This window comes from Theropithecus gelada, chromosome 8, assembly GCF_003255815.1.
Source record: "Theropithecus gelada isolate Dixy chromosome 8, Tgel_1.0, whole genome shotgun sequence".
Lineage (NCBI taxonomy): Eukaryota > Metazoa > Chordata > Mammalia > Primates > Cercopithecidae > Theropithecus > Theropithecus gelada.
In genome coordinates this window covers 23,036,999-23,058,451 of record NC_037676.1, presented here as the reverse complement: position 1 = coordinate 23,058,451, position 21,453 = coordinate 23,036,999, and the positions used below count along the sequence as shown (strand labels likewise).

Below are 21,453 nucleotides of genomic sequence, written 5' to 3'. Positions count from 1 at the left end.
ACCAACTTCAGCTAAAATCTTTAAATTTACAGGACATGAGTAGGACATTTGGGTTTTAAATATTACATGTATTATCATACAACCTAGAGTCAGAGCAAGAGGGAGTGTGTGTGTGGTGAGAAAGAAAGAGGCAGAGACAGAGAGACAGGGACAGACAGACATCTGGTATGTCCCTTTTTGTTCTCCTTATTCTGTTTGCATTTCATGAACCCCAGCAAAGTAGCTCTGCATTTTAGGGACTCTCTTTTGCATTTAATAAAAGGCAAAGGAGACACTTCTGAATGTGGAATTGCAAAACACTGTTGGGTAGAAAGGATAGGTAGTCAGGATAAGAGTGTGAGAGAAATGCAAAATGCGGCCATGGTCATCACAGCCCAAACTATATAGTTCACCTCTTGTGGCTGAACAGCCTTTACCATCTGGGGTTTCCTCTTCTGCTTGTGTGGCCTGGTACCAGTGGTAGATAGTGGCCTGTAAGAGAGAAACATGTGGTATCAATTGACTTAGCAGCTCTGTCAGCATGACAGGGAAACTCAGTAGATGATTCCCAGCTTCTTTTTCCCATTGTGTCCTTCTTGCTTGTTGCCTGGGTTTTTATCTGCTCTCTGGGTCATTTTTCAGTTTTTACTTCCCTATCAGCCTCCTTCATTGCCCTGTCATTCATAGTCACTACTCATTTTCTTTTTGTTCTCTACAGATCCTGACTTCTAAAAATGATAGTGTTGAATCCAAATTTATCTAAATTGTTTTGTTAATGTCATATTCAATATTAAACTCATCATGGGTAAATAAATCACTTTCTTTAAAAATACTAAAAAAACCCAAAAACACTGTGGTATTAGAATCACATTTGTGAGACCAACCCAGGCTCCACCACTTACTCTGCAAGACTGAAAGCATGTTTGCTAATCTCTCTGAGCTTGTTTCTACATCCATCAAAATGTGAAGTTCCTAACCTTGCGCAATTGTGTTAGGGTTAACGTAAAACACTCTTCATCTGTAAAATGAAACTAATAACCACTTTATGAAGTTCTTGTGACATTTAAATGAGATAATAGATATAAAAGGGCTTAGCACAGGGCCGGGTGTGGAGACTCACACCTGTAATCCTGGCACTTAGGGAAGCCAAAGTGGGTGGATCATTTGAGTTCAGGAGTTCAAGACCAGCTTGGCCAACATGGTGAGACCCTGTCTCTACTAAAAATACAAAAATTAGCCCGGCGTGGTGGTACACGCCTGTAATCCCAGCTACTCAGGGGGCTGAGATAGGAGAAGTGCTTGAACCTGGGAGGCGGAGGTTGCAGTGAGCTGAGATCGCGGCATTGCACTCCAGCCCGGGCCACAGAGGGAGACTCCATGTCAAAAAACAAAAGGGGAGGGGGGCGGTGCTTAGCACAGTGCTTATCATATAGTGATCAATTAATGCTAGATATTTTTATAATAAATTCAAAAATCCATCATTATGAGAGTTAATATCTCTTATTATTAATTATAAATATAGTGACTAACAGAAGGAAAAACATTTCTAGATGTGAAGAATTTCCCAGTTAAAGGGAAACTCAGCTTCTGGTCCAAAAAGGCTGTATCTGCATGTATTTCTGAATATTAGAAGTAAACCAATTCAATTTCAAAGGGTAGGTTATACATTGAATTTAAAGTAAAATAAGGGTCAAAGAGTCCCTACAGCAAGATAAGATAAAGGATCACCTCTGATCTTTCTTCTGCTTTTCTCTGGAGCTCTGTTGGCGGATTACTATAGCAACCACCAGAGAAATGACCGCCACTGGGAACAACACCGCAACCACAATGGAGAAGTCTGCAGCAGAGAACAGGGACCCGCTGAGAACTACAGAAACACGCATCTGCACATCACACTAGTCCTTGTTTCTTTACTTTGCACACATTCCAGCTACCCTTTTCTCTAATGAGCATAAATTGCCATAGCCAGTAAAATGAAAATGTATTTTGATTAGGCAATTACATTAATATTTAGATAGAAGAAATATACATGAAATCTATAGGAAACATTTAACATGAAATAAGTTTTAAAAATCATAATATTGAGAATACTTAGAAGGGATAATGTTTGTAACAATTGGAAAATGAGCTGGGAGATTAGAAGAGAATATACAGTAAGGAAGATGGCAAAAAAGAAATGAAACATTTTTGAAAAGCAGTCTTGGAATAAAACAGAGAAAAAGAAACTAAAACTTTGAAAATACATTCCTGTCAGTAGTAAATAAGAAGCTGAGGTGTGACTAAGAGAACTGATACACAAATAATTGAGTGTTTCACTGATGTTGGTCTACACTGGAATTACAGACAGAAAGGAAGTTATGTGACCTTGAGAATGAGGAAATGCTTTAAACAAATATTCCTGGGCCCTCGTGATTTTTCTTTTAATGACAAATTTAAATAATGCATATAACTTCAATCTTTTGCTCTCAACTGTTCATTTCTCTTACAATAATTGGAAGCCACAAGAGACCGGGAAGTAAAAGATTGAAGAGTAATGCCAACAGTTACCATTCTCTTTTTACAGAAATCAGCAAACCAATAGCAAGGTGAATATTTGTACAAATGCAAGAAAAGCTCACAAGTATGAGCACACACACATGTAGATAGAGGTAGACACATCGGAAGCAGAATTCTAGGTAAGACAATGACTTTAGTTCAAATATTCACTACTCTCCACCCTCCACAAGATTCCAATCCAAAAAGTCAAAGGAAAATAAAACATGAAGCATTCTGTTATCATGTAGATATATTCAGAATGAAAAATGCACACTTACTTGCACAAATGTCAGACCTGTATTTCAGAAGAATGACATATTAGCAGAGAAATAAATGGGAATTTGGCAGTACTTTACAAACACACCGAACTTGAAAAGAGCTAACTAAAGTTGGGGCATAAGACAGATGAAAGTATAATAACGGAAGGTTTGCAGGTGAAGATAGAAATCACTGAAGAGTAAGTGCAGCCTCTTCTTGTTTCTGGTAATGGTGGATTAGGAAATTGAGACCAACCTGCCCATTAAAAATATCTTTAAATTTTTTGCAAACAAAAGCTTCCTAAAAGTATAGAAGTACTTAAAAGTTAGAAAAAATTACTTTGTAGAGATTAGTGAGTGGTCAAGAACCCAGAGAGACGGAAGAGAAAATAATCCTAGGTAGAAGTTCAGAAATGCAGAAAGAAATGAAAGGCAAATGAACCAATAGCAAACCCTAATGTAAACTGTGGACTTGAGGTGATAATGATGTGTCAATGTAGGTTTATGGAATATTTGTTACCATCAACAAATACTCCACGGGAGTGGGGGATGTTGATGGTGAGGAAAGCTGTTCAGGAGCGGGAGGTGCCGGGTATATGCCAACTATCTGTACTTTCTCTTCAATTTTGCTGTGAACCTAAAACTGCTCTACAAAAGAAAGTTTTTTTTTTTTTTTTTAAAGCAAATGAAGTGGGAAGTTTCAGGATAATCATTAAAATATAAAAGAAATGCATAACATCCAAGTTAATAAAATAATAGAATCAATAAGTATAAGAAAGGAGAGAAAAGGGAACATAAACAGGAAAGACAAATAGAAACTATATAATTGTGGATTTATACCCAAGTGTATCAGTAATTACATTTAATTTAAAGGGACTATGTACCTCAGTTAAACAAACAAAAACCAAAGATGTGAGTACTACTAAAAAATATATGTGCATGCTTTCTTTAATAAAACAAAGACAGATTTAAAGCATGATTCAGAAAGGATAAAAATAAAAATACGGAAAAATGTTACTCCAGTGCAAATACAGACCAAAAGAAATATGTTACAGCTCTATAGTCTCCAGGAACTGTAGATTCTCAAAGGTAAGAAGTGTACTAGATAGACACAGAACCATTACATAATGATACGCTGTTCATTAATTTGGAAGATGCAACACTCTAAACTTGTATGTACATAATAATATGCTCTCAAAGTATAAAAGTGTTGGTAGAGCTAGTAGTAGTAATCAAATTCACAATTATAGTGGGGGTATTTTAACACTCCTAGCACAGTAATTGGTAAAACAAACAAACAATGTTAGGATTAATTTATATATTAGACAATTAATAAACTTTATACATAATATCTGGAGAATACTACAGAACACATGTATGAAAAAAACACAGTCCAATTATGAACCATGAATATAAACTAAGAGCAAAAAAAATACAAATTCTTCCAGAGAATATAAACAAACACTCTCTAATACACTTTATGTGACTAGCATAACATTGATACCAAAATTCAGCAATTTTTTCAATATGAAAAAATCACAGTCCAATATCACCCAAGAGTATAAAATAAGAGTAAACATCCTTCAATATATAAAAAAGATACTATTTCTAAGTTAGGTTTATTCAAAGGTTGCAAAGTTAGATAAATGTTCACAAACCAATTGATTTATTTGACAGTACTAATAAAGGGGAAAACATTTTAATAAATAAGGAAGTATTTGATAGAATTATTAGAAACTTGAAAGAGAACTAGTGGACTTCCTTAATCCAATCACTAGAATGGATGATATTGAAAGCATAAGGTAGAGAAAAAGAAGAAAATGAGCATAGAAAAATTTCATACATACAAACTTTAAAGACTTGGTGATAATGATGTGTCTGGGTATGTTTACGGACGTAACAAATGTACCTCTCTGGTGACAGATGTTGATAGTGAGGGAAGCTGTGTTTCCTGTGTTTACAAACTTTATATACATGGAATTATATAACCAAAAGTTGTTGTTTAAGGATGTGTATTTAGGAAACAAAACTACAAAGAAAAGTAACAAAATGATTATGATCAAAGACAGATGAATGACCAACCCTTAGAGAAAGAGGGGAGTTCAGACTGAAAAGAGGCAGGAAAGCAGATGTCTGGGTCTATTTCTTGGCCCTTATTATATTACATGAATGTTCATTTTGTAATCATCAGGTTTGCCTTTATATTTACATGTTTATTATATTTTACAAACAAAAAGATGGTGTTAATAATCTTGAAAGCCAATGGCTGTGTATGGTCATGTTGTAGGGCAGTGCTCTTAACCTTTGTTATGCTGCAAATCATTTTGGCAATCTGATAAAGTCTATAAACCCCTTTTCTGAGTGTTTCTAAATTCATTCATAAAAGGCATAAGACTTAAAGGAAGCTACTGATGGTGGGATACAGTATAAAACAATTCATGATATAGTAAAGTATGTGTTTATTAACCTCTGAAATAATAAGTTCTAACAGTGGATCAGTAGCTATCAAAATTTCAAACAAATGATACTCATGTGGTAATTGGAGATACATCCAACAACTGCAATGAGATATTGAAGTATTTGTAATTTATATTGGTGACAAAGTCATGGAATATTGCTAATAGTATTATGGTTTATAAGCCATACATTCCCATAATTGTAGAAAATTCTAAACTTTAGAATTTAATGAAAATAAAAATATAATTTTTTCCCATTCAAGTTTAGATTTAGGACCCTAGCTATAGTAAAAATTGTTATCCTCTAGGGTCTGTCTTCTTGGTACAAGGACACTTCTGAACTAGAAAATGTTCCTCAGTCTATCTGAGGCTTTTCTTGATGGTTAGATAAGAAATAGCACTGAAAGGGCACCAAACCCACTAACACAATGCCCTGAAAAAAAAACAAGGCTTGGGGGATAAAGTTGAATTCTGATACAGTGGTTTTAACAAACAGTAAGTTGAGACAAGCTTCCACTGTATGTATTTTGAACTTCTCCAGCTACCTCCTCATCCTGCTAAAATACAAATTTCATGTAATATACTGTAAATTTGTATCACTAGTCCTCCAAGTTAAAAATTTTGAGAAATACTTTTTAACAGTACTTATCAGAATTAATTCAACCTTATTGGATTATAACTAAAGAAAAAGCGTCAGTCGAATCAAAAGATTAGGTATAAAATAACACATAGAAGTAGAAGAATACATAAAATGTATACTTTCAGAAAAAGAATATAAAGAATCAAATTTGGAGTACTCTTAATGCAGTTAAAATACAGACTGCAAAAAAACTAGTTATGAAACAGAAAACCAACTGGGATAAAAAAATCTTTCAAAGAGACATAAAAACGCTACTGAATACTTTTAAATGTCACTATGAGTAACAAGAGAATTAACATTGCTAAAAAGTTTATATTATGATACAGAGAATAATCTTGAAAAACTTTCCCAGAATTAACAAGAAAAATGACCCAATATGGAATATAATATGGAGATCACACAGTAGAGATATTTTGTATAAATAATTTACATTTCTGATTCAGAAACCAGAAAACTGAAACAAAATACATTTTAAAACCTAAAACAATAGAAATATTTCTTAAACTGAAGAAAAAAACCAAATCCCAGTTTGAAAAAACTCACTAGGTAACATGATAATAGAAAGACCACATCTCCCAGGAATAAAATAATGATTTGTTTTGATTAAGTGGTAATTCTAAAAGCATTTAAGCCAAAACAGACCTAACGACTTTTTAAAAGGATGTTATTTAACATCAATAAAAAAGTCAGGCTTTTTTTTTTTTGACATAAAATATAAGCATCTACTTTAATAGTCATGAATGCAAAATTGTGATTTAAAAAATCAAATTCAATCAAACCTGCTATGCATGCTATGATATAGAATATTAATTAAAATATTAAAAATATTTGGCAACAGAAATACATTCTCATAAATACAACTTAGAAAGTTTTATGTGGATGCATTGGTACAACACGAAGACATTACTCATAGAGGTGACTTAGCAAATCAATAGATATATCCAAATAAAGCAGTCAAGAAAGTCATAGTTCAAAAGGACTTTTAGTGAGCATTGAAACCATTAAAGAGTTTTCTAATTAAAATAGTTGATTGTGTTCATCCCCCTTTCAAAATACATGACAAATACATGTGTATATAATAAAATCATAGGACATGAGAAAAAATAATTTTAAAAAAAAGATAGGAAGTTAAGGGATTTATGTGGATGGAAACAGAACAAATATAGCCTAAACATCAGAAATAAATGTTCTGTCTTGGAAAGTCTAACAATCTGAATTTGGGACAGATATCTCACTCAGGTCTACCTCATCTCCTGTGTATAAAGAACAAGTTGAGCTCATCACCTGAGATCAAAATCCTAAGAATTTCTCTGTTTCTGCCAACAGAGGATGCAGGAACACCAAAAGGAGGATAGAGGCTTCCTCTAGATACGTACACTATATATCAGACAGAGAGGGGAGGGTCAAGGATAAGATGATGAGGAAAAGCAGCTCTCTCAGGAAATGAGCTCCCTCCTCAGGGTAAAATGTTCCTCATCATAACAACTGGAGGTGGGTCCCCACTCTGGCTCCTTCCCACACTGAAGAGCTATAGGCAGACCTACCTACCTGCCCATAGAGCCCCCAGCCAGATTCCCCCATCAAGAGAAATATCAGTAGGTACAACAGCACACACAAATGCAGAGAAATCCCATGTGATCCCAGCTCTACCAATTCCACATTCAACTAAGGATCACATATCCTGAAGAAAAGCAGTACAACAGAATACAAGTGATGTGGTGATAGAACAGAACAAACCAACTCAAAAGAAACAGATAATTCAAAGAATAGAACTGAATGTACAAAAATAGTCATATTCTTAGTTTTATGAGGATATTACATTTTTCCATTAAGTTGAGGATTCCATGAAAATGGAAGAGTCCTAAAGTAAGAAAATTTGTGAAATTAAAATAACATTACAAATATAAATGTTGCAGAAATTCTTTTGCATGTGCAGTGAAAACAAAGACATGGAAAATATAATTAAAATGTGTTAAGGAGATTTGGGGGATAAATATTGTGGATTCAATGTCTACAGAACAGAAATCTCAAGAAAAGAGAAAAGAGGCAATGAAATCTCATGTAATACAAAATAAAGGCTTGGAAGAGGAGAGCAATTATCTCAGGTTAGATGTGTAATGTTACCTACGGAAGACCACTGAGGAGTCATCGCAGTCAGGAGGGCTCCATCCTTCCTCACATTGACACTGGAGCTCATGGTCACACACCTAGGGTAGCAAGGATCCTGTTATTGTCCCCGCTAGACTGACCGCAAACTCAAATCCCTAATCATCCATAATAAAGTTCATGCCGAAAAAGGAATAACCCCAATCTCCAGGCTTCCATCTATCTACATAAAGTATGAATGAATGACAGGCATTTCATGAATGATTCTCAGAAGAAATTTCTCCTTGAACCATTCTACTGAAGGCTTGGATAAACTTAGTAATTCTCATCATTTAATGCTGAAAACATTCCTTTAGCTTTCTTATGACTGACCTAGAATGTCATAAGATTCAGAGAGCTTAGGGAAACATATTTCCAGAACTTACAGCATGTTGTTTGCATTTAGATGAGCAATTGGTTGATTTGTAGGCTTTCTCAATATCCACACATTCTGCATTAATGCAAACCTGAAAGTGATGTAGAAAACATGAAGCTTCATCCTCTCTGCATGTAGATGAGAAAGTTGAGGTCTGTGTGAAGAGGCTAGCAGATATTGTTTAAGGTGGCTCTGCCAGGAGGCTGGTGCAGAGGAAGGGAAATAGAGATGGGCTCTGTTGCTTACATTATCCTCTTAAACCAACCCAAAAACGTTGATAAAATCATCTAAGCATTTATGTATTTTTAATAAATCCAAACGACTCTATATTCCAGAAGCAATGACTATGCAAGAAGTTCAGGGATAAGCAATAATGAGATGATCTTAATACCAGGGGACCCCGAAACACCTCAATTCTGCCCTAGTCCCAGTACCTTCCTCCCTTAAGACCCAAGCACCGCAACACTCATGCCAGGTCATGTGATAACGTCTCAATGTCTTTAAAGTCTTCAGCACTAGAAAATATAAGGAAATTTGTATTTGAAACCTGGAAAACCCAATTAAAGATTATATTTTATGTAAAATTCCTTGCCCTTGATGCTGGCATATATTTCAGGAAAAATTGGGGTAAGGATAAATTTAAATATTGTGGGTACTTCTTATAGGGAAGACCTAATATTTTAACATCAATAAACTTTGCTAAATTTTTATTTTCAGCTCCAAGGGCTCAGAGACCACATCAATCTCATTCACTTTTTTATATTTACTTTTTAAAACTATGAGCAATACCCACACTGAACCACTAAGATAATTTTGGACTCACCATTGAATAAATTTACCTTTGAATAGCGAAATCAGCTTAAGTAAATAAGATATGTTTTTAGGACTGGCTTTACCACAGTGAAAAATCAGGGGAATTCTTTGGTCATGTGGATATCTTAGTGAGATAAATAGGGTAATTCTAATCTCTTAGGAGAGACAAACCCTCCTCATTGTCAAAGTTCATGAGTTGGTTGGCCCTGGCTAAACAGTACTTGTACTTGAGATAAGTTCATTATATTATTAATGATATACAGGTCTGTTAAATGAAGCCCAGTATCACATACACTGGCACTTTCAGTGAGTTTTCAGACTTTGTCTATGAAAGTTAAACGGATGCTACCATGTGTTATCCACATGACAATATGATACTCTTCTTGAAATCATGACTATGAGAGTCAATTTCCAAATTTCACCATAGGATTTGAGAATGTTAATGTCAATGTGCTTATTCCTGCTATTTACTAGGTTCTGCACCATTTTCACTTCTGTGTTCCAAATTCAAACTCTGTGGGTTCTATTAAGGCATGGTGAACCCCCAAATTGGGAAACAAGGCACGTAGTGAATAACCAAGGGGCAAAACAACAAAACACATCAAAGTAAGAAACACTATTTTGAGTGAAAGCCACAATGTCAACTTACCTTGTTATGGCCACATTTAGTTCCATTGGCCACCATGCCTATTTCTTCACTTGTGTCTTCAGGATCAAATGTTTTACATGTCAGGAAAGTCACTATCCGTCCTTTCCAGGGCAAATTATCCGACCCACCTTGACAGAACAACTTCCCACACATGGTATCACTGAGGAAAAAGCCAAAATTTATTGCAGGATTCAAACTGCAGTTTTATATAAATGCAAATCAGCTCTAGGACTATGGATACTTAACCGATGTATTTTTCCCTGTAGCTGAGACTTTTAGTTGTACTTTACACTCATTTTCCCTTATTTCTCAGTAACAGGATGCCTGAACATTAGCACAATACATTATTGCTCAAATAAACAGCATTACCCAGATGCCTGTACACCTAATTTTTGCCAGTTGCCTAAGTGCTGGCCCATGAGAAGAAAACAATCTTAAGCACAAATTCTAGAAGGTGGCCTTAAATGAGGAATTATCTTCTGTTTCTCAACATTTTCTCATTTTTGCTGATTGGAGTATGATAGCTGGAGAAGCCATCACAGGCCTAGAGAAACACTTGGAAATGAAGGTCATGTGGATGATGGAGCTAGAGATAAAACATGGGTTCCTAACATCATGGAGGTGTCTGAGACATCAATTTCTATCTTGTTTCAGATAGTTTACTCATTTATTTGTACAACTGGCTGCAGAATAATTCCACCAAAAGAAAGCCCATGTCTCCACTATAATTCTGTCAGAACAAAGCTGAGCTTCCCTTGACACTGCAAGGCATCAAGTGGAGTTACTAAAAGAACTGTCTCCCTGAAGGTGCAGATTAAACTGCTCAACACTCAACCAAGCCATTCATTTACTGCCAACGGGACTAAAAGACAATAATATTGAAGTCAATTGCTTTATGCAAAATTCAGAAGAGGGCTGTGAAAAAGTATCCTGAAAGTGATGGCATCAGATTTTTTGATATCTCTTGGCTGTAGAAAACATATTTGAGGAGAGGAGAAAGGCATATATTCTCTCTAAACGCAACAGTGTGTTTTTCTTGAATCATTTAGGTAAAGCCATAAAGGATGGCTTTAGAGCACAGGGAATTTCAGGCTAACTCTTCACTATAGCCAATGACTACTGTGAAGTGACTAGGATGGCAGTTTGTGGGGTGAAGGAGCTGCTTGAGCCACTAGCCGCAGAAACTAATGCTCACGCAGAGAGTTATATGGGACAATGGTGTGTGCAGAGGAAAGATGGCGAGGCCCACTCTCTTCCCATTCACCACCTACAGTTGCTCTTCCTCTGGCCCTCACATACTGCCTTTTACATAATTTCCTCTTCTGAATCTGCCCTGATTTCCTATAGAGAAGAGACCACAAGACCACAGAAAATGATTGTTCTTTAGGAACAGATTCTCCCAAGAGATAACTCTATATCCAAAGCATAGTTTGGTAATATCTGTCATTCAGCAAATTCATGTCCAATAGACAAATTTTGGGAAATGTTGATCTTGTGCAATCTCTTGTTATAAATTACTCTGCATGTGTCAAATTTGGAGCAGGTACAAAGAGTTTACTATAATTGGATTTTAAAAGCCACCTTAAAATTGCCAAATTAAAAACAAACCATAGAAAAGTCTCACGTTCATCTGGTGTGCTATTCTATAGTGTTTTCCCAGATAATCAGTACTAAAACTAACAAACTCTTCACATGAATTGTCAATAAGAAAATATTTTCTTATTGTATTTTTTCTTTATGTAATTCTACTGACAATTTAAAACTGTTCAAGCACTGCATCTGTTATTCCTCTGGGGAGATAAATATTTCTACTCTGAATCTTACAAGGAGAAACGTGAGATTGAGAAAGCATCTGATTTATACTGGGAAATCCCTGGACAAATTTCCAACCAGACCCATTCATCATTGTCTGTTCCATCATCAACCATTCATTCTACCCAACAATGACTGTGTTTGGTGTCATCTGAAGCACCCACCATGAGATACTTGAAGAAAGAAGCCATTTCTCATTTCTTTTCAGACTCAGTACCTAGCCCACATCATGGCACATAGTAGTTACTCAATAAATGTCAAATGATTGATGGCCAAATGCGCTTTCCCTTTAACTGGAATAAATTAGAATGTGCAGCTGGAAGTGCACCATTGCTCTAGTCTGTGAAGCAGGAAGGTTCAGACAAGGCCACTTACTTTGTTTTGCAGGGAATGAGTGTGTCGTCCACTCTGCGACAGTACCCGTACTTTGACCCACCTTCATTCCTGTTGTAACATGACTGATCTGCAACCTTAGTTCCTGGGACCAGGATCAGTCAGTAGGGAAAAGAAAATCGATTTTTGAGGTTCAAGAGATATTTGAAAAGAAAAGAAATTTTTAAAATTCAGTGCTGGCACGGGATTTATAAAATATAAAGCAAGAAAAAAAATACTATTTTAGCATAATTCCATTGACCACTCCTAGAAACATGGGTGTAGTAATCTGGTATCAAATGAGCTGGCTGGAATTACAAATAATCTTTTAAGTAATCTGTTACTCCAGAACAAACTCCTACTATGTGCCAAGTACAAAAATAGGCATCACATATTTCATGTCTCAGGTAATCTTCCTCAGATCTCTATCAGACAAAGCACGTTAGTTAAGAGCTCAGGCTTTAAGCAAGACTGAGTAATTGTGTGAACATGGGCAAATGTCTTAACCCCTGAGTTTTCTCATCTGTAAAATGGTGTAGAATTTATATGTGAATATATATATATTTAATATATTTACACATATATAAAATGTATATATACCCATTACATATAACAGTACCTACCTCAGAGGTGTTTTGAAGATTAAATCACTTAATACAGGTGAGTCACTGAGAACAGGGCCTGATCAGCAGTACATGGTTGACAAATACTAGCCATGCTTATTGCCATTCTCAATTTATTAATAAGGAAACAGAAACATGTCGAGTCACAGAGACCTATGTTCCTTCTTGGTGCTGAGGTGCCCCCTCTTCAATAACAATAAGTAATTCTGTCTTAAACGTTTGGAAATTTTGAGTCTAGCCTTTGATGACAAACAGCAAACTAAGTTAAAATAAGCAGACACCTATGAAGATACTGAATTGTTTTTAAGAAATACTTTTAAACCTACTATGATGACTTGTAAACTCAAAACATTTTAAATGAATTCCGTGTTTCAGTGTGCAAGATAAAATGAGTTTTGTTGCCTTTTTTATTATTTGTATCTTAGTAAAATATATTCATTTTAATATCTACTGTGTAGATATTTATACAATATCTACACAGAAGAATCATTAGTTATGAATAATCAGGGAAAAGCATTAAATTCCTAATCTGAGACTTCAAAGTTATTGCTGCTAATATTGTAGAATGTATCATTCATATATCTGGCATCACGCTGTTTTGTAACTTCTTGCCCTTTAACAATAGAGCTGTCCTTTCCCCAGGCATTAAATTTTCTAAAGCATCACAGCAGCAAGAATTGTATTGAAATAATACACTTTATTTAATCCGTATATTTTGGATTTTGAGATGTGTTTCAATTACTATCATTAAAAATGCTGGCTGAAAAATCGTTGTAAATATTTGAGTGCAATTGCTAGGAGAAAGAGTAAAAAACAACTATTTTTAGATTTCGTGCATGCATTTTTCTCTCGGTAAAGATGATGCTCATTCGTATATTTACCAGCAGTGTAGGAGGGGAGTTGTTTGATTATGTTTTCACTGACACTGAACATTAACATCTGTAGCAAACTTTTGCCAATTAGCAAATGTAGAAGATTAACTTGTTTTCATTTAGGTTTTGTATATTGCTAATGAGCTAAAATGGTTTTAATTTTATGGCACATTTGTATTTCTTCTTCATGATGAATTGTCTGCTCATGCCTTAGCCACATTTTCAATACTTGGAACTACAATTGATTTGTGGGAATGATTTGATGCCAAAAAGAATGATTTTTAAATTACTTACAAAGTTGCAAGACTTTTCAAACTTCCCAGATTTATTTAGAATAAATGGGTAATCCTCTGTGAATTATAAAATTTGGAATTTTATTTAGGCAAATTGTTTTCTCTGGCCTCTTGTAATGGCTGTATTTAAAAGTATGACTTAAGAGGTCTACTCCATTTCATGATCAGATAAATACATTCAATAGACAATTTTGAGCTTTTTACTAAAGCCAGGTACTGTGCTGGGAGGCACTGGGAATACAGCTGTGAACAATGTAGACAATGTCCCTGTTCCAGGAAGTTTACAGATTTGCTGAGGAGACTAATCGTAAAATCCGAAAAAGGAGGGTAACAGTTAATATTGTTTGCAGTTAATATTTACTACAAGATAATAAAGGCGAAGCTCAGAACTTCACCTCTGTGCTAAAGATTTTCTTTCTCCTGGTTTTTGCCATATACTGAAGTTAGCCAAGGAAACATGAGCCTCTTAACCAACAGTCAATTTTGTTTCCACCTTTTTAACCTTGCACATCCATGAACTGGAGGCAGGATTGCTGAGGCCTGGTTCCGGGACACCAGTGAGCTTGCTGACGTACTAACGGCATTGAGCTTTGCTCCTCAAATTGTGTCTCAACCCACTGTAGCCAAAGACAGAAGTTTACAGGGAGGTTTTTCTAGGGTCTTGTCTATTTATTTCCCAGGTTTCTTGTTTTCACAGTGCATTGTAAGTCAGGAATTTTTGTTGATTTTCTCAATCTTGTTTTAGCTGTATTTTCAAGAATTACGAAAAGTTTCTGGTATGCGATGACCCCTTTCAAATAATTTTAGGAATATGTAGATTTTCTCTATTTTAATAAATACTGTTACAGTCATTTAAGTAGAAATCTGAAACTGTATTAGGAAGGGGGTATGGAAATTACATACATGTACACAATACACATCATATCCAGAAAGTCCAAATAACTGGTTTTTAAAAACTTGCTGTTTTCGACTTAAATTTTGTATCCTCTGACCAACATCTCCCCACCTCCTCCCCTCCTCCCCTCCTCCCTGTCACCCCCTGGAAACCAGCCTTCTACCTTCTACTTCTATGCGTTCAACTTTTTTAGGTTTCACATATAAGCTAGATCACTTATATGATCTAAAATTGCCTTTCTAATAAAGTTATTTAATACTATATAAATTGCTGTTTAAATTTTCAGATATCTCTCTAATCTTTTATTTTTCCAAGTTTTCTTCTTGGTGAAATTAGAGAATATGGTCTCTAAAATTTTGGTGTTATGGACAAAGTGACCATTTAAGAACTTTCACTATTCTGTATTGCCTTTCTGCATTTCCAGAGTTCTTCTTTTCCTTTTTCCACCTTTCCTTATTTCTGTCCCATCCCCTAGTGCTTCTGCCACACCTGCGCGCGTGCACACACACACACACACACACACACACACAGATTTCCAAGGGTTCATGATCTTAGTTAGGGTTTGCCAGATTTAAAAAAAAAAAGACACCCAGTTTAATTTGAATTTCAGATACACAAATAATTTATTTTAGTAGGAGCACACCTGAAATATTCCATGGGATAAACTGATGCTAAGACAAAAAGCTTGGCTGTTAATTTGAAGTTAAAATTTGACTGGTCCATCCTTATTTTTATTTGCTAAATCTAGCAACCCTAAAACCAACCTCAAATCTTAAAACCTTTCCATGATTTTGAGTTCGAAGTTTCTAAGAAGGATAGGGCAGAATGGTCCTTTGGCCATGGTTAAACACTGTCATCTGAAATTTGTTTTCTTTCGCACATGCAAAAAAAAAGATTTGTCTTCCTACCTGGTCCCCACAGCTCAGTGCACTGCTCCTGCAGTGTGGGGCACGCCCCCATCAAGCAGTAGCCCTTCCCGTGATGGCAAGGGAAGCCATTGGCACGGAATCTATCATCAGGACAATTACCAGATTTACCGTCACACATTTCAGGCAGGTCACACTCATCTTTTGCTGGTCTGCACACCATCCCAGCCTTTTTAAACTGTAGAAAAACAAAAATAGAAGGCTTTTTGTTTTCCCTACCTGCTTTACCCTGATACCTCAAATTAACACAAAGATTTTTCCATTTGGACTTTTTGGGCATAGTAGTTTGAAGTGTCATTTCGCTGAAGCTTACATCGTCATTATAAATTAAAGCCATCATCTGCTATATCACTTCTATTAATATTGGTTAATGCCCTAAGATGTTAAGCAATCAATATTTCTGAATTTGTACCAAAAACACCAAAGAAACATAATGTAAAAAAGTACGGGGGAAAAAAAAAACAGGCAACAACTTAGATATAAGGAAGGGAGTTATTTCTCCCTTGGTTGAATGCATCTCTATCAGGAACTCCAAGGAGATTTAAATCTGCAACTTCAGAGATGTACTGGTGAAGTGGGTCTTCGGTATTCAAGGAGATAAGTTTACAAACACCAGATCAGCAGACTTGGACTTTCCCAGGCCTCGAGTTTCCTAATCCTTAATTCCTTTTATTGTAAGTTCAGCTGGTTCCTTTCAACTCACTTCTTTCATAGAATGACTTATCATGAGGGAGAAATAACCAAATATTCCCTTGATATATTAACTCCATTGTAATCAGATACTGCAAATCTTACTCTTATTTGCTCAGAGAAATCTTAGTGAAACATTCTGCCGTTCCTGCAAAACTGAGAAAGCATGTTTGTTTGTTTGTTTGTTTGTTTGTTTTTTCCTTTCTAACAGGAGCAGAATTTTTACTGCATTAAATAACTTTGAATATCTTAATGCCAGTGATGGGATCAAATCCAAATTTCAATGCAAGCATGTGAGATCCTCCAAATTCAACCCATGGCTCCAGCCAGACCATTCCTTACCAGATACAAGACAAACCATGCTTGTATCTCCTCTTATGTCTTTGCTGTTTCTGTGTCCTCATTTGGAAATTCTTTTTTTGTTGTTGTTTTATGTCTAAATCTCTTTTGTCCAAAATACTTTAAGTCCAGTTGAAAGCCCCTTTCCCACCAAGTCTCCTCTGACATCTTCAATACAAATTGTTGCTCCTGTTTTCATGTGCTTGGGAAGAGCCTTGAATTCAGATTTAGAGGATAGGAATTTGAATCTTGGCTCTGTGCGTGTCTGAGTGCTGAACTTTGGAAAATGGATTTAATCTCTCTGAAAATCCCTGTCCCCATCCAACATCTACTTTACAGGGCCATTGTGAAAATCAAGTGAGACTGTACAAAAAAGTTGAATATATCATTATGCTATCTACATGGCCATTGAACCACACATTATATTTTCATATGTTTCATATATGTATATCATTGCTCTAAATAAATAGTAAGAAACTGGATACTTTTTTATGTACCATAATCTAACAAACAGCATTTACTAAACACTCTTTGAGTACTGCTTAAGTTCTCAAATTTACTTCCTTTTGGACTTCTTTCCTCTCTCTCCAACATTAAAAACAAAATTACACCAAGCATTCCTTATAACCTGGTATGCCATCTACACATCCATGCTGCAGTTACAGATCATTTAAAATGTATAAAATTCTGTGCTAGGTGAAAGTGAATCAGTCTTCTGGCCTTAGGAGTCAATCTAACTATGGAAACAAACACACCCTCACAATGTAAAAGGATATGCAACAATAGAAAGTTAAATACTAAACTTGAAGGACAATTCAGAAAAGCACCACAGAGAACATGACATGTCTTATTTAGTAGAATTTCACCCTGAAGTGACTTCAAGATTGAAGATAGGGACACCTCCACACTATTCAGAATAAAACTTCTTCCATCACACACATTGTTAACGGGAAATACAATCAGTTTTGTGAGATTTGACCTGAGAAAGCCATGAAGCATGAGAAACAGCAGCACGTAGGAGTAACTAGCTGTGGCTTTGGAGATGGTCACACTTGGGGTTATCCCACTCAACAGTGGCCACGTTTGTTTTTACATTTTTTTGTTGTCTATATTTAAGGTGTACATGATGTTTTAACATATATATACATAGTGAAATGCTTACTACATATGTACACCTACTATGTGCCCACAAAACTTTAAAAAGAATTGTAGAAAGAAATGATTACTATAGTCAAACATTGATGTTGGTCTCTTACATAGGGGTGTGTGTGTGTGTGTGTGTGTGTGTGTGTGTGTGTGGTGAGAACACTTAAAATCTACTCTGTTAGCAAATTATTAATATACAACATGGTCACGTTGTACCTGTACCTATAGTCATGTTGTACATTATGTCTTTAACCTTACTCATGCTAAACAACTATAACTTTGTCCCTTTTGACCATCATCTCCCCATTTCCCGAGCCTCCTTGCCCTTAGTAAACACCATTCTACTATGCATGTATTCAACATTTTTGGATTCCACATATAAGTGAGATCAGTATGCAGTCTTTGTCTTTTTATGCTGGCTTATTTCACTTAGCATAATGTTCTCAGGTTTATCCAGGCTGTAACAAATGGTGGCCATATTATTTTGGTCATTTTCTACTCTGCATTTTATTCTCAAAAACAAAATGAAATAATATCTACTATGAAGGATCATTGGAAGATTCAATAGGCCATGTATGTAGAACACTGAGTAAGTGCTTCATAAATAGTAAATATATCATTTTATTTAAAGAAAAATATTGCATTGCTTGTTTTGGTTAACATAATCACTGAGATGTTAATGTACAAAAAATGTAATAATTATTAAAATAGAATAAAATAATCTTACTTGGCATTTTTCACAACATTCTCCTGATGTACATTGAAAACCTGCTTTGATTTTACATGTCTTAGCATCACAGCAAATATTGGTACACTCCTAAGAAATATGAGAAACAAATGTAAATGCAACATTACTTTTTGGTTCCAGTTCAGCACAAGTTGTAACATAATACAGTCATCAGGCATATGTTACTTTCGTGGAGTCTAAATATGACTTTTTCAAAAATAAAGATAAAAAAATTAGAAACCCTGAAATTTTGGAGCAACTGATGGCTTGTGGTTTATCTGAATTCCACTTATGTCATTTTTCTATTAACTAGTTTCCTCAGTCTCCAATAATACTAAGGAAAGATCTATTCTTTTTGGTAAAATATGAAGAAAAAACACAGTTCTTAAAATAAGATTTGTCTAATTGTAGAATATAATTCCTTCAACTCATCAGTTATGTACATATCTAACAGTAGATCCAATTGCTACGATATCTACTGAAAAGCTAAAGATATAGCTCTTTATCAAACTTCAATATTTAATTCAACTGTGCTTGATGCAAATACTTTGTCTTAGTCTCTCTGCTTTGTGTCAGAATTCTACCTGCAAAAGGTATTGGGGAAACTCCTACCTCAAAACTGTTCCCTGCAGCTGTCTAGATTCCCATAGAAGATTGAGAGTTTTAGAGTTACAACATTTTAGGGTTACAACTCTGGCCCTTAGTTCAAATATAGTCATCAACCAGGACAGACTACTTTTTCTCATAGATTGAATAAATACGTAATAAAATATATAATCATATTTCAAAGTTACTGAAAGCCAATACTCTGAAGGCTTGATGCATTATTTATATTAAGCACTAATAACGTGGAAGCAGAGGTCCCATTCAAAATCCCAGCTGTCCTATGAAGAGGGTCAGCACAGAACTTCTGATGGTAATAACTCCTGAGTCCCAAAGCAGTAAGGGATGCACCAGATCCCTGTGCTGGGTGGTCTTGCGTTTCAGAGCTGGAAACAGATACATTTGATATCAGTTCTTGGCTCCTCCATTAGCCAGCCCAGTGACCTTGAACCAGCAAGCTCTTTGTACTCTGAGCACTCATAGTGCTCTGTCTAAAGTAATACTGGGTAAGTTATAGTCACGTAGGGAACTTTAAGTATTTCATTTAGAAAGGGAGGGAGGAGGACACAAAGCCCAAGTTAGTAAATAGTCCTTAAAAAAAGGAATGAGGATAGAACCCTGGGAGAGAAAATAATAAGGTCTGTTCAGCAGTTCAGGGTTCCTTGTCAGAAAGATTTTCCTGGAAAATACCTACAAATAGACATACCCAAAATTACCCAAAAAACCTACAATGTTATAGTGGGCCACACATTATTTTATAGTTTATCTTCTTAGCAATTGAGAAACAACTATATCCTTTTAGAAAGTGATTGGCCGTACCTCAGATGTCCCACAGTCACAGTCCTCTCCCATTTCCACCATCTGGTTCCCACAAATTGGAGTGGATATGATATCTGCAGGCAATGGAGCATTAAAGAGGCAATTCGATAATTTATCTTCAAAAAACTTGTCATAGCTGACACGGCTGCAGGAACTGAAGTCTGTGGGTATATAGAAGCTGTGAAGATAAGGAAAGAAAAACTGGAATATAGTCATGCTTAAAATGTGGGAAGCAGTATCTGACATTAGGCACAATTACACCCACAGCCTGCCCCAAAAGATAAAATCCAATCCACTGACCAACTGCCAGATCGTGAGCTCATTTGCATGCCTGAATTAACCTACCTGGGTGGACACAAACACCTCCAATTTCATGAGAAAATATAGTCACATTTCAAAGTATAGCATCCAGGCCACTTTTAATAAAACAAATACATCTCTGACTTCTCCAGATAATCTTAGATCATTTGGGTGTTGTAAAGACCTAAAGGTACCAAAATATGTATTTACATGTCTCAGAATTCACTTTCCTTTACAGGAATTCCTACTGATAGGATCTCTTCATTATACAGATAAAGATGAGGTTTAAAACTGCTGTAATAGAGGGGAGAGGTAACATAAGCTCTGTAACTGGCATGCAGCCATATGCTGTTTCGTGCAGGGGCTTTGGAGAATGACCCTAGCTTGAGTGGGCTGAGGGAGGAAATGAAAATAGAAAAGAGGAAATAGAGTTTATAGAGTGAGGTGTATGTATAGAAAAGAGGACATGAATATATAAAAAAGATGGTGAGATTTTAAAAGATAAGATTGCCTAAAAATTTTGCCTAATTCAGGGTAGGAATGTGTGATGTCTTTTCATAGACTGTCCTCATTGTCCTATGAGCAGTTTCTTCTTTAATTAGAGTTTTATTCTAGAACTCTTTTCTGACCACCATCTATTCTGAATTCATGGAAAATCTGATAAATGCTAATGATTTTTCTGAAGCCAGGTCTTGTATAGATGAGGATAAAATGATGAATTGCCCCAACAGCAAAGAGACAATATGTTTAAATTATGTCTGAGTTATTAAAAAACATTACATACAGATGAGGTGGCTTAGCACAAATGCACATTTATTTAATGACTCAAAAACTTGAACACGTTGTTGAAGATGACCTAAAGTAGTACAGCCCATGGTGGATCAAAACCAGGGCTACATAGCATGTCCCCAGAGCCCAGATGAGCCTCACCTCAGCGCTTTGTCCATCACACATATAGTAGAAGGACACTTGCAAGAATAGTTGTCATGAAACATTCCAAAGTTGTGGCCCATTTCATGTGCCATTGTCCCTGCAACTCTAAGAAGATTGTCACTATGGTCCTAAGGGTATGAAAGAAGAAAAAGATTCTCTGATTTTCGACTGAAATTATACCTCACTCGCCATCTCTCTCTCTCTTTCACACACACACACACACACACACACACACACACACACACACACACAC

At 35.7% G+C, this 21,453-nt stretch overlaps 1 protein-coding gene across 2 annotated transcripts in view; it reads right to left on the bottom strand.

Moving 5' to 3' along the window:
* Window positions 1-21,453, bottom strand: part of ADAM28 (ADAM metallopeptidase domain 28) — a 65,455-nt gene that overhangs the window by 7,224 nt on the left and 36,778 nt on the right. For both annotated transcript variants that reach the window (XM_025394039.1, XM_025394038.1), the window contains exons 11-20: window positions 21,198-21,328; window positions 19,968-20,145; window positions 18,546-18,635; window positions 15,626-15,821; window positions 12,038-12,140; window positions 9,851-10,010; window positions 8,399-8,479; window positions 7,996-8,074; window positions 1,708-1,816; window positions 393-471 (exon numbers count right to left, since the gene is read on the bottom strand). In XM_025394039.1, coding sequence (XP_025249824.1) covers window positions 393-471; window positions 1,708-1,816; window positions 7,996-8,074; window positions 8,399-8,479; window positions 9,851-10,010; window positions 12,038-12,140; window positions 15,626-15,821; window positions 18,546-18,635; window positions 19,968-20,145; window positions 21,198-21,328 — 1,206 coding nt within the window. The remainder of the gene's footprint in view (window positions 1-392; window positions 472-1,707; window positions 1,817-7,995; window positions 8,075-8,398; window positions 8,480-9,850; window positions 10,011-12,037; window positions 12,141-15,625; window positions 15,822-18,545; window positions 18,636-19,967; window positions 20,146-21,197; window positions 21,329-21,453) is intronic.